Here is a 16,680-nt window from a genome sequence, read left to right as displayed (position 1 = left end):
TTAAAAATAACTCGCTCGACCCGTGCGGAATTCCACTCTCGCAATTACTGTAACCCGTTGCTATCCTTTTTCCGCAGCTAAAAACAATAAATTTCCTAGAAAAGTGGTGAAAAAAGTCAAAGTCCTTAAATTAATATTAGGAGAACAAGTATTTAAAATAGTACTTACATGTCTAGAGTATTAGGAAAGCATCTGCAAAAGCTAACATGTTTACCTAATAATGTTTTGAGTATTATATGTATAAAGTATTAGGAGAGCATCTACAAAAATTACCATGTTTCCCTAATAAACTTATTATTTAAATTTATGATATTTTTTCGTTCTAATTATTTGTCTAGCGTGTCTTATCCTAAGCAGTATATTATTAGATCGTGAGTATATTTTTCGTCACACCTAGACAAAATAAGCTTGAAACGAGGAGTGAATCATGAAATTTGATAAAGAAATAAGAAAGATAAGGGCAGGGCAGAAAAAAACTTGCTAGAAAAATCACATTATTATAATATATAAAAATATTTGCCTTGCCTTTTGTCAGTTTTTTGCTTTAAACATAAATGCCAGCCAGTATCAAAAGAGTTATAGGTACTTCCTATAACAATATGAACCGTAACCTTAACCTCATTATGCATATTTTTATATTATAGGTTTTCCAATCTGATGGCACATTTGTGGGTAAATTTGGTTCAATGGGTAACAAACCAGGTCAATTGGAGCATCCACATTATATCGCTGTTTCAAACACAAATCGTGTGATTGTATCAGATTCGAATAATCATCGTGTCCAAGTGTTTGATGTGAATGGTCGTGTTATATTTTCATTTGGAACAGAAGGTTCAGAAGAAGGCCAATTTAAATTTCCAAGGTAAATATTTTATCAAGCTTTTTCTACTCAATATACGGTTTATTTTATCTTTTTTGGTAAACCTAGCTTACATCCATAAAAATGTTTCTCTACATTTGATTATCAAACGCAAAAATCTATCCAATTTTAATTAACCAAACAAAAATTACTAAATTTGGATCATATTTTTCAAATTTGTTAACATATCGTAAAAAATTTTTCGTGTTTGGGTTTCCTGGAAGTGGATGTAGAAATTATATTTGTGCCCTTCTTTAAGGGCCATCCATAAATTACACCAATTTTACGAATTTAATGATGGTCACACTTTTGAATCCCTTCCCTTCTTGGTGTGACGTCAAATATTTTATAATTTAATAGAAATTATTTTATTGAGTTTATATTTTAAATTTTAACATGTGACATCACCAAGCTTTTGATCCCCCTACTCCTTGTCACACAATGTCATATTTCATTGATCCCCTCCCTAATCCTTAACGTGTGACATATTAAATGAATGTTCCCTTACTCCGGCATAGCCTAATGGAATAATTTTAATAGTCAAAACATTTTGCTTTTTTCATAAAGAAAAAAGTATAAGCTTTTTTTTGAATAATACTATATGTTATTGTAAATAAGAACTTAAATAATTTCTTGATCCTACTAGAAAAATTTTCGCTTGTGGAAATTTTTATATTATTTTAGTTAAAATATTAAAAAAAAAATATTTGTCTACACAAATACAGTTTTTTTATCCACACATTCATATAAATGTTTCTATCCATACATATTTCTTTTTACCTAAATTACCGACTAAGATTTCTGCTAACTTGTTTGATGGCGAAACTATAATTAGAAATATTTTTTTAGGGGTGTTGCAGTGGATGACCAAGGTTATATAATCGTAGCAGATTCTGGTAATAATCGTATACAAATATTTACATCAGATGGTAATTTCTTGCGTGCATTTGGATGTTGGGGTGCTGGTGAAGCTGAATTTAAAGGATTGGAGGGTATTGCCGTTATGTCCAATGGAAATATTCTTGTTTGTGATCGGGAGAATCATCGTGTTCAAGCATTTTAATACTTTGAAACTAAATTATAAATTATAATATTATTTAACACATTTTTTTTCTTTTTTGTTACAAAAAAAAAACATTGTTTGATGAATTTTAAATAAATCACTAATTACCAAAATTGTTGACTTTATTATTACAAAAATACACTATCACTAAAAAAACGACAAATTTTTCGGGTACGGATATAAAATATATAATTTTTGGCTGCCATTCCTGTATTAATTTTCCAATTTTCTGGACGGCACATTGTTGCACAGCTCTAGTACATTATAGCACAACTTTTGATTTTTTTAAATTTGAAAATCACCCTGCTACCTTCCACCACAAAAAATTTAATTTTTGGTTGCCATTACTGTATTTTTCCGAATTTTCTCGACAGCACATTGTAACACAATCGTAGCACAGTTTTACCCAATATTTTTTTTCGACAAAACAAAATGACGTTGCTGACAAAAAAAATATTTTTGTCTGCCATTTCTGTATTTTTCGGAATTTTCCACATTTCTCGATGGCACATTGTAGCACAACCCTAGCACAATTTTACCCATTTTTTTTTTTTTCAAAAAAACGAAATCACTCTGCTGACATAAAAATTATTTTTGGCCGCCATTTCTCTATTTTTCTGAATTTTCCAATTTTCTCGACGACACATTGTAGCACAATTCTAGCACATTCCAGCACAACTTTTCTTTTTTTAAATTCGAAAATCAACCTGCTAACTTCTAGCACATAGAATTTGTATTTTTTTTATGATTAAATTTACTTTAAGCTCCTCAATTACTTTTTCTTTTTTTTTTAAACTGTTTTTTATTATTAATATAATCGATACAAATTTCTAATAACATATAAAAGAAATCAATAATATATCAATAAGTCAATGAATAATAAATATTTACACACTAATTACTATAAATAATCAGACATAATAATTAATAATTAAGATTTGTATTAAAAAAAAGATAAATAAAAAAATCAATGAATCGTTTATTAATTAAATTATGCTGCATTGAATCAAAGAGAATTAGGAGGGATCTGCAGTAAAAAATTGATTACCAGTCGTTAACAATCCAGTCGAGGAGAGGCGACAAAATTTGCTGAAAGATCGATTTACTACAACATTTGCTGAATGATCGGTAGTTCCTCATATATCGATTATCTGTTTTATCTTGGAAAAAATAAAATAAATTTCAAACGCAGTCTTCTATCTTCTGGGCCCCCTATTATATATAAAACAGTCCAGCGTTATAAAATTGTTTCAGACAAAATTTGTAGAGAATTTTATCTTCAACTTTTATAATAAATGTTAACACGATGTAATAAAAGGAAACAATGAAAAAACTGATTTGCGCGAGCTTTGACCTTTAATATATAAGGACGCGCACACGTGACCATGTGTGACTTTTGAGACAACATTTGTACTATCAAAATAATATAAACGTTTTTACAAAAATTCAGCTTATTACGTTAGATTCCGAGATTGGCCACTTTTTTTTACTATGATAATCAGGTTATAGACAAAAATCCATTTAAAAAAAAAATTGCCAAAAAAGTTAAATTTGCCAAAATTCAGCTCAAAAATCTAAAATTATCGCTCTAATCATTTATAAAAACATGCCTTTAATAATGTGCCATCTCTTACGACTTAAAATTTTTAATTTCAATTTATGCGTTTAGTTACAAGCTAGTTCGTATTAACAATCGAATACTCCTAGATTCGTTATCGCAACAACGTCTTTTTTTTTTACAACGTTCAATTTCATCAAAAATTCCACAGAAAATATTTAATAGCAAATACTGTCGGCTCTTACGAATCTTACAAATCATTCACAAACAGAATATATAAAAATAGCCTCGTGGCCGTGACAAGGACTACAGTAAACCAACCACAGGATGAGTTGGGTTGCTCGTGAAGGATATTTACAAATTGGACAGATCACTTTCTGTTTAAAAATGAAGCTTTATGTTTCTCAATTTACCATTTACTGGAATTTATAATTTTATAAACTTATAAAAATTGATTATATATTCCGAATAAAATTCTACTAATTTCCGAAATAAAGTAAATAATTTTCTGTTGATGGGACTAATTGTATTCTCTTTGATTCACACTGGGAAAAAATTGTCTACACATGAAAAATGAGCTTGCGCAATAATTGTTAAACCAAATGGTTTATTATATACTTTTGGGGGAAAAAATCAATCTTCATTAATGAACAAAATTAAAAATCTTTTGGTATTTTCAACTTCTATTTATTTTATTTTTTGGAGTCTGTCGGTGTTGTAACTGTTGAAGCCGTTTGTATTAACGATGTTATTCGTTCACAAACAGTTTCTGCTGTTGTATTAATCATTTCCACGCACTTTTTCGTTGTATTTAAAATACTCTCCTCACTTTCGGAAATAGTACTCGTATTTGTATTCGTCATAGACGTTATAGATGCGTCTTGTACGTCATCTGTATCCTCTGTATAATCAACGCCAGTAATATTTTTGAGCGTAGAAACACATTTTTCATAAGTACTGTCGCCGCCAACAGTCGAAACTCCATATTTTAACATGACTTCAAGTGATTTGTTCAAGCTAGCATATTGGCCAGTACATTTTAGTACGTTTTCAACACCGGCTTTTGATATTACCATGTTTAAAAGTGTAGAAAAATCATTTTGCTGAACTTTTGATATTACCATGCTTAGAAGAGTAGACAATTCATTTGGCTGAAATCGAAACAAAATTTCTTTTATATGCCATACTATCTGCCCCCTGCGATGTTACCCGCGATTAACAGAGCTTTGGGATTTTTTATCGTTACTGTGTAATTTAATCAAGCCTTCTTTAAAAAACACGATTCCTGTATACTATCCCATAGGAACCGTACATTTTTTCGGGTTAAAAATTATCCTATGTTATTTTCAGATCGCCAAACTACCACTATCTATGCAAAAAAACCATGTCAACCCTTTGCTCTATGAAAAATTTAAACAATTCTATCCCACGGAGACCATACATTTTACCGAGATAAAAAGTAGCCTACGTACTAATCTCGATTATAATCTATTTCTGTTCCAAAGTTCATCCAGATTCGTTAAGCCGTTCTGACGTCATTGAGTAACAAAAATCCATTTTTCCATCCAAACTTTCACGATTATAATATATATCAAATTTTCCACCAAAATATGGAGTTTATACTTGGAAAGAAGAGAGCGGGGGGGGGGGGGGGTGATGTTAATATCGATTGAGTTTTTTTAACAATCAGAAAGAAGGGATACATACACAGTAGCCAAAAATCGAACGGCTGCAAAGAATGATTTTTTTGAGGGTAAGTCGGGGTCTCCGTCGATCCGTCGTCCTGGGTAAGCGTACCCAGTGGAAAAAAGAGACCTGATAAAAATCCTAACTTCGAACAAAAATAAAAAATACTTACATCTGAACAATTATCAAATATCCTTTCAAGTTGTTCTTTCTTTGTCTCCAAGGTCATCGTTTCTTGCTGACGATCTTTTTCCAATAACGACAAACTAAATCGTCGTTTCCGTTTCACACCACGTCTGACCAAAACTTCCGCTGTCGTTCCGCTGCTACGTTCCACTATTTGATTTACATTCATTTTCTGAGCATCTTTTCGAGTATTTAAATACTTACTTAACGCCATTCGTGAATTGTTAATTTTATGTTCACGTAACGGTAATCGATTTAATTCTAATTCCGATAATGCGGCAAATTGACCAATAGTATAAATTCTACGTTCATCGAAGACGGTTTTTAACGAAGTTGCCCATAAAGGTGATGTTAAGTCCATAAATATTGAATCAATTGATTCTGTACAGTTGACCAATTCGGGGAAAAATGGATCCACATTGTTTAATGTCTCAACCAAGGGGGCATTATCTAGAGATCCTTGAGACTCTGTTGGAGGTTCAATTAAACAATCATCTTTTGATAATTCACCAAAATCTTTATCAATCCTTTCATTTTCTAGTGATTTTCGAATTTCTTCGTTCATTTTTTGATCAGCAATTGATATTGTTACGTCTCCGCCTGGACCATTTGGATGTTGCTGACTAATATCGATTATTTCTGGGACCTGTTGTGGATAAAGTGGACTTTTGAATAGATCTAATAAAGATTTTTGTGATTTTTTGAACACTTTAGCGGATAAACGTAATTTCGAATTCCGCTGAATATCTGGAACGTATTGTTTTTCGCATGAAACAGGTGGATCATGAAAACTGACTCGTTTACGCTATAAAAAAATGGAGAAAATACAAATATTGATATCTAAAAAAAAATATTTTTTTAACGTCCTCGCCGCCAATATATTTTGAAAAAAAAAAATTAATGCAGTAAGTTTTACAAAAAATTAACTTCGACAGAATGGTAGAAATTATAAATATGGCGGCGAAAATGTTGAAAAAACTCGTGAGAACTTGCACGAATTTATTACATAAATCGCACGATATATAACACTAGTTTACAACATTTTTGTCTGTTGCCGCGAATTTTATGGTGGCTTTTCTTTGCTTATGACATGCTATTTTCAAATATATCTTCAGAAATTTTTGTACAGCTCAAATTACTGTATTGAATACTGTATCAAAATTCAAAATTTCACTTCGGAAATCGTCTCTTATGGGGTTTTTGGGGTAGCTGATTATGAATCCAAGGTAAAAAAAAACAACTGAAGACAGTTGCAACCCCATTAAAACCACTCTTAGAATTGACAGAGATTCAAAATTTCACCTCGAAAATCATCTCTTGTTGGTTTTTGAGACCGCCGATCATGAATTCGAGGTTAAAAGCAACTGAGGTGGTTGTAACAACATTAAACGCATCCATAGAAGTGACAATGGTATTTTCCGGTTTATTTACTGTATTATTAAACGTTTTTGTTCGTTGATAACGTAGATACCTGAAACTAAAAACTAGAGCTAACCGAAACATTCTAATTATATATTTGAGCTTAGCATGTAGCCAACAACAGCAAAAATTTTCCGGGCAACAAATACACTGTAAACTAGTGTAATTATTACACGACGCTCTTCGATCCAGATCTATAAAGATTAATTTGTTAATAAAGCACCGGATTCTTTCCTGTATATGGTAAATTGTGCCAAAGTATTCTAGACCCAATTCTGAGCTACCAAGTTCTAAATCTCTTGCGACTTTTTAAGTACTTCTTCAATCGGCTGTTCTAATAATAACAGCAAAGGAGACAAATGGGCAGAGTTTAATACTCAACTAAGCTACATAAAGTTCAAATCGATACGAAACTCGAAAAACCTGCAAGTTCTCAAATATTACGATTGCTTACCTTGCTTTTTGGTGAATCCGATTCCCCAGGTGCTGCATCTAAATCAAAAGTTTGCTTTCGTTTGTTGCCTCCTTTCATAATGCTTGACGATGGTTTAGCCAATGGAGAAGGTAGTTCTTTCTCGAACGTCAACAAATTATTACTTTTAAAATGCGATTTTATTGCTTCGTGTCCCATTTCCATATTTTCCGTATCACCGGAATCTGGCAGTAAATCTAAAAGTTGAGCAGAACGACCTCGTGCGCGATGTAATTTACGTCGTGAAGATGGACTTTGTTGGACATGATTAAAATCTATCAAGGATTCCGATCCTATAGCGGGTACTTGGTTTCTCTCATCTTCGTCACTAAACATCTGCTCTGGTGACTTAGTTTCTTTTGTCGGAATTTCCTCTAACAATGGAATTTCATTTGTTGTTTCGTTATTCACTTTAATCGGTGAAATATTTAACGTGCTATTTAAAAACTCTTGAGTTTTTTCCAAGTCATTCGATTTTTGATTATCTTCGTCTACGTGCGGGTTTGGCGAAGACATCATACTTGTCGCGAGTACTGAATTATCGGCATTTTTATATTCAACAAACGATGCGTTCGTGGATGAATTTTCCACAAAATCATCTGTTATGGATTCCGTTTCTTTATCATAAATATTTGATTCTTCCATTTTTGATTCAATCACCTCGGCCGTGGTTGGAATAGATTCTGAGACCGTGGAATTTGTAACAGTTTGAACTTCACTAAAATTATTTTCTATAATACTGTGTAGTTTGTTCACCATGGAATTTCCTAAATTCTCGTTGGTTTGTTCATCAGTCTTTGGCGAATCTTCATTATTGGTTGTTGGAATTGAAACTATTTGCTCATTTTCTTCAGGTACATTTTCATCAGGTGTTTTAATTGGTTCATTTTCTGTATGATCAGTTTCAGGGCTTTGTTGCACGGTGGTTTTTTCGACAAGAACAATTGGAGATTTTGTAATATTTGGGGAAGTTTCTGTTTTTTCTTCCATAATTGGTTTCGAACAATTTATTTTGGATACTTTTGCTGTAGAAGATTCTTGTGAGCTTTCAATAACTTCTTCAGATTCTTCGTAGGATACTTCATGAGCTGATTCATTCACTTGTGGTGAACTTGTTTTAGACGCAATTCGTTTACTCCGTTTTTTTACTTGCTCATTTCCGGGATTTGAATTTGTGACTGGTGGGATCGCGCTAAGTTCTCGTGACCGTAAAGTTTTTTTTTCAGCTGTACCCATTACAGTTAAACTTCTTTTACAGTCAATTTGTAACTTTTTTAATTCGCGCTCAGCTTTAATTTTTAGTTTAGTTTCGTCTCCAGTTTTTGGGAAAAGATTTTCTAAGATTGGTGCAATATTTTGATTGATTTCAGTCGCATTTGAAGTCGAAGGTATTGACGAATCATTGGATTTTTGAACACGGGTTATTGTACGGCGACGAGCGCGCTTTTTATCTGGTTCCATAACTGATACTGGAGGAACAGGAGGCTGTATTTTTGGTACAATATTTTCCGTTGGAATCGCATTCTTGAAAGTTAAATTTTGCGTTAAATTTTCTTTTAAATGTTCATTCGATTCCAACGTTTTAAATAGATCTTGTGAATTTGATTGACTCAAATCTTGATACAACGCTGGAATATCTTTTCCACGTTCTTTCATTTTTTCTTTTTGTTTTTCCGACATATTTTGTGGATTAAATTTCCAATCTGATTTAATCACAACAAAATCAACGTTCGGCGTATTTTTCGTATTATCGACTGTAGGTTTTGGTAAAATTCGTGGTAATTTACGTAAAATTGGAGTTAATTTTTCCATATTAAAAACATCGGCGGAAGGAGGTGACATTGAATTGGATAGAAGCATACTTGTACCACCTTTATTACAAATTTGTCCTGGCGATACCACTACTTTTTTATTTTCTGTAATTTTTGATACCACTTCTAATGTTGAATTCGGTATTTCAGTATTTATCACAGAAGATTCGACTACGGGTTTTGGCATAAGTTTTTCTTGTGGAACAACAGAAATTTGTGATAATCTTGGAGTTTCCATAATATTTGAAGGAGGTTCTATTGTTTTTGGAGGTTCCATTATTTTTGGAACATTTTTTTCCATAAATTTTGTTTCCTTTACAGGTAAAACAACAGGGATTGTTTCTGTGGTTGACATGGCAACCATTTTCGCACTTCGATTACTCTGTAATTTTATATTATCCGACTTTAATTTAAGTTTACATTTTTTAATTAAATTCGCAACTTGAATTTTAATTTCTTTGGTTTCTTCAGTTTCTTTTTTCTCGTCAGCCGCTGAAATAATCTCAAAATTCTTCAACGACGTAAGTATCAAGGTTAATAAAAATGCATCCGTGGACACTTTAGCAATAATATCCCCAATTGTGGACAATACGCTAAAAAAATCGTTATAATTCTGTTGATATTTTAAAAAATTGGGTAACGCTTTGAAAATAATACTAATCGTACCATAATTCATATAAAAAACTTTTAAAAGCTTATTAAAGCTATTTAACACTAAACATCGTTCATTTTCTATAAGCCGTATTAAAATTTTTAGAATTTTCTCGATACAAATATTTGGTACGGACTGGATATTTAACTTTGGTATGCAAATATTTAAAATATTACCGATTAACACATCGATACTCTTCGTGATAGTTATCGTTTCGAGATACACACAAAATTCCACTGAAATTTCCGCAGGATAATCAATGTTATCACAGAAAAAAATTCTATATAACTCAATCCACTTATTTAACATGGGGCTAATATGATTTTCACGTCGTAAATATTCGATTGGCGTACAGAGAAATGGTTTAATAATACGCGGAAGTCGAATAATAACTTCACCTAATAGTAGAAAATAATTATAAACCTCGATTTCGTTTAAAGTTAATAAAAAGTTAACGTTAAATAAAATATTATTAATCATTTCCAGCGATGAATCCCCACTTCCAGCTTCGAGTAGAACATTAATAAAATTATACAAAACAACCTTTTTTTTTATTGAAAATATTAATTTTCGTTTATCGGCCATATTTTGCGTGTATTGAATTTCATGATCAAGGGAAGTAAATAACCATGCCTTTTCGATAATTGTTTGTTCGAAGATAATCGCTGCAATATCGATACAATTTTTCGCAAGAAGTTTATCAATAACTTCGATAACATTGTTGATAAATTCTTCTCGAATTCCACTGGTTTCGTCCTTTCGAATGATTTGTAATAGAGAATACCATAAACAATCGACAGTTTTTTGTAGATCCGGTGATTTTACAAGTAAAGTAGCGTGATTTACGGATTTTATAAGAATTTTCGAGATTTTCGTTAAATTATCTATATTTAAATCAATAAAACTTCCTTGGAGCACTCGAGGATTGCACTTACAATCCTTTGTGCGATGGCCGATTAATTGTAACAGTAAATCGATTAAGTAAGGTAATAGTGCAGGAAATCGACCACCTAAATAAAGATGTTCTTCTTTTTTATGGGACAGATGATTTGTTGAATTATGCGATGGTACAATGCTGAAGCAAAAATTTAAAAATGGAACCAACGCTTCCTCAATGAAATCAAATAAACGTGGACTCATTTTACAAAGCAGTAAATACCATGTTTTAAATTTTTCTAATGCTACAAGCTCAGCTCTACAATTGCTCGCTTTTAATGGGATTAGTAAAAGTTTGATACGTTTTTTAGTGCAGAGTTCTTCGATATCGATTGCAAAATTTAAAATTAATTCCTGGAAAAAAAAATCAATTATTTATTTGTTTATTGATAGCAAAAAATTATACCAGTAAATTAAGCTTATTAAGACAAATGGAAATCAATTTTTTTTCTTCAAATCACAATATTCTGATTTGATTACTACAAAGTTATCTATACAGGGTGTTTGGTAATTCATTCGATGGTGATCTTGTAAGTGTTTATTTCATATTTACCTGCCAACATTTAAACGCTGAAATTCGTGTCGCATTTAAACTTGATTTAAACGCTTCTTCTAACACTTCTAACAAAGCGTTCACATACAAGGGTCCACCTTTATGCAACTCTAAACCAAGTAAACGAATCACACAGCACCATATTTGATGCCAATCTTCATCATTCAACCGTAAAAGTCCTTCAATTTTCTTCACGTAATTTAATTCACTAAAAAAGGAAGGATATTTTTTGCCAATACTGTGAAAAATAGATCAAAAAATTTATAAATATGAAATGAAAAATCAAAAGGAACAACCGGCTTTTCTTCGCGTAAAAATGTGGCGAATGAAACATTATTTATTTAAAATACGTAGTCCCGTGCGAATATTTGGCACATTAAAATTTATATTATCTAATAGTTTTGTCTGTAGGCTTCCAATTTAGATTCGACGTTTGATTTCACATCTCATTTCGCTTCTGACTATACAGGGCGGGCTATACACCTAAATATTTTTTTTGTGGTTAACCAATCAAAAATAATTTAAACTAACGTTGCAAGGTTTGATGGGGGCATCAGGTTCTGACATCAAATTTGACCTAGTTCGTCGAGTTTCTTTAATAGGCAATTTGGATCTTAAACGGCGAAAGGTAGAAGAACACTTTAAATTAGAATCTTAATCCTTATTGCATTTAATCAAAAGAAAACACGCTAACTACGGAAAAATCCTTTAGCCAAAAGTTGTCCTGGGCAATAGAAGACAATCACCTGTATCCTTGACTTTGACCTACAGTTATCGATAAACTTTAAGTTATTTTTTGATTGGTTAACTACAAAACGTGATATTTAGGTGTATAGATTAAAATAGCCCACCCTGAGTATGACGGTATTAAATTCATTATTTAATTCAAACATTTGCCTAATAGTCAAGGGGATTATAGAGCAAATGCTTATTTCAGCGTATCCTACCATTTCCTTAATTATTGTTTATTTGTTATTTTATTACCTTGCAATTTTCTTCTTTATCAAACCCATCAGCACTCACGTCAACCGATCGGTAATCATTAGTCACGTGATGAGAAATTTGCTCACGGATTTTGCACATGCATCGAATATTTCGCGTGTTAAATAGTCTTAACTTTGTAAATCATAACCTCTACATAATTTTATACAAATTAAATTTTTTAATGCACTAGCTAATTAATAAAAATTTGATTACGTAATTTACGGTTTTAAAATTTTTATTTTAACCACAATGATTATCAGGTCGAAGGCCAAAATAACGTCAAATCGTTATTGACGTTCAAGCGGGTTAAAGGGGGTTAAAGGGGAGAAATTTGGGAGAAGGGTTAGGTAATTAAAGAGATAGTTGAAGGAAAATAAAAGGGAATTGTTGAGCGAAGCCGGAGGTAAAAAAGGGTCTAATAAGCGCGTAAAAATTGATACTTACTCGTGTAATAAACCAGATTTTAAGGATTGAATGTGGCCCGTTGTAACGGTTGTAAAACTAAAGGTTGATGATGTCACCGCCATAATTATGTCGATAACCAGCTTACGCTGTTCTTTGTTATCAACAAATAGCAATGGAACTAATTTTGTAATTAAATCACTGTCCGTTAAATATTGTCGTATTAATTTTGGATCGAATGAATTTTGACTTCCATAATTTCCGTGAGATTTTGCAAGTTTTAAAAGAATTTTTAATGCCTGCAAAAATAAATTGTTTTTTATTTTTTAATTATTATAGACTTTGTGGAGGCAGGTAGTTGGTTCGGGAATAGCTGGAATCTTTGATCAATAGAAACAGAAATTGTTCATCTTTTAAGGTAGTTTTAATTTTCGGTAAAAATTTTCATTTCAAAAAAAGATATCTTTTAGTAAGAAACATTAAAGGAGGGTGAAATATGATTTTAGTGATGGAACTCAGCCGTTTACGAGTTTTTTTTTAGCCTGACGGCGGCGAGGGTTATTTTATTTTACCAGTATGTATGTATGTATGTATGTACGTTCATTGTCCCTCATAACTTCTAAACTACTTATAATTTGACAAATGAGGTATCGTTTAAAGCGATTTGATCGTCCGCTGGCTAAAGGTTATGTGACGTCACATTATAATTAAATATGGTGCCCTGTAGAGGAACTAAAAACAAATTTTAATTTAATGATACCGCGTTAGGTATCACATGAAAGGGTTTAATTAGAACTTTTCAAATATATATATATTTTTGTTATACTTTATCACGAAATTATAGCCCCAAAATAGTTTAAACAAAATCAAGTTCAAAAACTAAAACCCTGACGACTATAAAATCACGCTCTACAAAGTATGAGAAAACATTTTATCTGAAATTGTTATGATAAGTAAAAACGTCATTACGATCGGGGACATCTTTTCCTTTCTGTAGAAAACTTTTTAATCTTAGAGATCCCCCAACACTCGGGGTTTTAGTTTTTGAACTTTGCTTTATTTTTTCTTATATTAATTCAATACAAAACATAGTTTATTTCGAGATTATGTCAAAGAAGCCGGTATTGTTTAAGGCTTCCGGGCAATTAAGATTGACTATAAATTTTTAAGAATCGTTTCAGAACGGATAGTACAACTGGTATAATACGCTGGGATGTAAAGGAAAAATTGGGAAACAGCACCGAATTTAATGAAACTTTTTGTAACGTGTTTAAAGGCTCTAAGGAACATTCACCCACCTTAACCTAGTTATAAGGGGAATAGGGTCCCAGCGGGGGGGGGGATATGTAGACCAAATTTTTTCGAAATGCTTATTTTGGCTTAATATTACATTTAGGTATTTTTGGTCTCCGAATACGAATCCGATGTCGCACTACACGAATTTTGTTTCGTATTCTAAAAATCGTACCATTTTTGATCCGAAATTCCATTTTTTGGCACAAAAACGGAAACCTAAGTATTTATCGTCTAAACTGTTATCTGGGAGGTATTTTTGGTCGCTGATTATGAATCTGATGTCAGATTAACGGATTCTGTCATATATTCCGAAAACCGTGCTATTTTTGGTGATGAATTTAATTTTTTTTTTGGCACAAAAACGGCAAACTAAGTATTTATTGTATATTATTAACTATGCCCTAAGGGGTATTTTTCTTTGCTGATTACGAATCATAGAATCCGTGTAATCGGCCATCGGATTCGTAATCAGCGACCAAAAATACCGCCTAGTTGGCCAAATTTTCGGAATACGTGACAGAATTCGTTAATCTGACATCATATTCCTCCTCCTAGGTAACAGTTTGGAGTATAAATACTTAGTTTTCCATTGTTGTGCCAGAAAGTGTAATTTCTAGTAAAAAATGACACGATTTTTGAAAAACGTTACAGAATTCGTGTAATCTGACATCGGATTCGTATTCAGCCGCCAAAGATATCAATTAGATAAAATTTTAAGCATTTCAAAAAAAATTTGGACTGCATATGCCCCCCGCTGGACCCTATGCCCCCTTATGACCAAGTTAAATGGATTCAATTTTTCTTGAGGTCCATAAACACGTTACAGAAGTTTCATTAAAATTGGGTGCAGTTTTCCCATTTTTTGACTTTCGACACTTTTTTTGACACAAAAAAGATTTTATGTTTACAGTTCTCGAGGATAAGTTTCAAAATTGTCCGACACTCTTCTTCATTACAAAAGATGTTTATTTCGAAATTTCGAAATAGTCCCTGAAGATAATTGCTGTTTCTGAACCTTTCGAAAATTTTAAAAGAGTTATCAAAACATTCAAATTATAAGACCGAATTGAAAGTGAATTAAAATTGAATACTTACCAAGTCTATACTCTCCTTACGTTGCTCCATTGAAGATAAGCTGGTTAAAATCGTTGGATGAATTTGTTTGAAATGTGCTTGAAGCATTATTCGAAAATCTCGAATAGGTAATTTCAACAAAATTTCCATCATAGTGATTGGACAATACAATATCTGATTATGATGGTGATTATTTATAAATAAAAAATTTAAAATTATCAAAGAACATTTTTCAGCCGCAGAGGATACACTAATTTTTTCATTTATTAATTTCAATGCCCTCTGAAAACATTCGTTAAACGCAGTCGACGTATGTAAGGAGTTGAAAGTTTTTAATATTTCACTTAAACTAGTTAACGCATTCTGTACATCTTCGTACTTTAATTGGTCGTCTTCGGGTGGTGTTTCTAATAAATAATCAACAATATTTTTAAATTCCTCCATCTTATTAGGCATCTTTATCGATGTGTTAACCTAACTAATCGTCTGACAGCCTTCTTTATTACACATTTTCTAACTATTTGCAAATATTTTTGCGATTAAATAGATTAATCGCATAGAAATTAAACTTTTGAATTCACTTTCACTGTAAAATTGTACATAAAATATTTCTTAATTGAGTTATAAATTGATAATTGATATTCACAGGCGGGAAAACTGTTTTTTAACTCCAAAATGTGTGTCGTTTATGAAGTTTTTTAACAGTGGTTAGTTACAATGTTGTTGGTGTAGGTCGCACCACAGGTCGTTTTAAAAAATGGGACCTTGCTTTATCAGAAAATTCTTAAAAATGCATTGACCTCATTTTTTTATAATTAAAAATATATTTTTTGATAACTAATTTACCAATGGAATGAAAACTCTGAAAATTGAAATCAATTCTAATGAAAATGTAAAATATTTGTTCTTTTAGTTTAGTATAGTAATGTATACCATATATCGAGATTTGCGATGAAAATCTAGGGAAATTTTTATATCAAAATTTGGTTGTCTCATTTTGCTCGTAATTGCATTTAGAAAAAGCTCCTTAAATTAGTTTGTTACTTTAGAAATATTATAGAAAATCGAATCACTTTTATTGGATTTATTAGAAAAATTTTTTCGAAGAGTGCTTAGATTTCGCAAAAACAATTACACGAAGTAACAATTTTGATACGAATGAGCAATTTTGGGTAAAACTCCTCAGTTCGTTTTTGCCTAAACTGTACGGTTTGCGGAAAAAGGTTTCGAACAAAAAATGTTACTTTTTCAATCAATAAAAACTTCCTAATTTAAAGTGTTGACTCGAGTACGATAACTGTTGCTCGATTTGACGACGGAATATTGTTAAAAATAGTATAATAAAGCGAAAATGAAGAGTACCAATATTCGACTTTCGGTTTAGTTTTCGAATAATTGAAGCCTAAAGTGAAATTTGGAATCATATATTACGATGCCATTTTTCTGAATTTTTTAGTAAAATTTGTATGTTCCCTTGGAAACCAATAATTCATATATGTTCTGGTATTCGTTGTGTGCACAGTCATGGTAAGGACCATAAAATCGATGAAGCGCTTCCAGTGAAAAATTTTGGCGATAAAGGAGGCTGTTATGACTAATTTGCAATTCTTTACATGTTAATGTTATAGAAATGTCAAATTAAAATTATTGAAAAACACTAATTATTTAAACTTAATGCATTAAAAATTGTGAAAATAAGAAACCAAATTGCACAAATATTATTTTTGAA

General features: G+C 31.7%; 2 protein-coding genes across 2 annotated transcripts in view; one reads left to right on the top strand and one right to left on the bottom strand.

Annotated features, from left to right (window-relative positions):
• The window catches only part of LOC123296957 (RING finger protein nhl-1), a 41,294-nt gene extending 39,312 nt beyond the window's left edge, over positions 1-1,982 (top strand). The window contains exons 8-9 of the mRNA XM_044878691.1: positions 645-862; positions 1,709-1,982. Of these exons, the coding sequence (XP_044734626.1) occupies positions 645-862; positions 1,709-1,922 (432 nt within the window). The 3' untranslated portion in view covers positions 1,923-1,982. The remainder of the gene's footprint in view (positions 1-644; positions 863-1,708) is intronic.
• A 922-nt stretch (positions 1,983-2,904) lies between these two features.
• Positions 2,905-15,603, bottom strand: LOC123294484. The gene is made up of 6 exons (XM_044875531.1): positions 14,973-15,603; positions 12,624-12,880; positions 11,196-11,403; positions 7,226-10,996; positions 5,339-6,157; positions 2,905-4,631 (listed from the first exon to the last, which is right to left on the bottom strand). Exons 1-6 carry the CDS (start codon positions 15,405-15,407, stop codon positions 4,173-4,175), a joined length of 5,949 nt encoding a protein of 1,982 aa, XP_044731466.1. The 5' UTR covers positions 15,408-15,603; the 3' UTR covers positions 2,905-4,172.
• Positions 15,604-16,680: the final 1,077 nt, after the last annotated feature.

The sequence above is a fragment of the Chrysoperla carnea genome, chromosome 3 (genome assembly GCF_905475395.1).
Source record: "Chrysoperla carnea chromosome 3, inChrCarn1.1, whole genome shotgun sequence".
In the NCBI taxonomy this organism is placed as follows: domain Eukaryota; kingdom Metazoa; phylum Arthropoda; class Insecta; order Neuroptera; family Chrysopidae; genus Chrysoperla; species Chrysoperla carnea.
The sequence above is the reverse complement of the archived record's forward strand: the minus strand, read 5'-3'. Positions and strand labels throughout refer to the sequence as shown.

What these genes read in the sequence shown, in the direction of transcription:
- LOC123294484 (XM_044875531.1), bottom strand. Translation starts at nt 15,407, where the DNA reads ATGCCTAATAAGATGGAGGAATTTAAAAATATTGTTGATTATTTATTA. An exon ending in CGGATTCACCAAAAAGCAAG is followed by an intron (nt 6,158 to 7,225) that starts GTAAGCAATCGT and finishes ATTTTTTTATAG; the next exon opens with CGTAAACGAGTCAGTTTTCA. An exon ending in TATTTGATAATTGTTCAGAT is followed by an intron (nt 4,632 to 5,338) that starts GTAAGTATTTTT and finishes TTTCGATTTCAG; the next exon opens with CCAAATGAATTGTCTACTCT.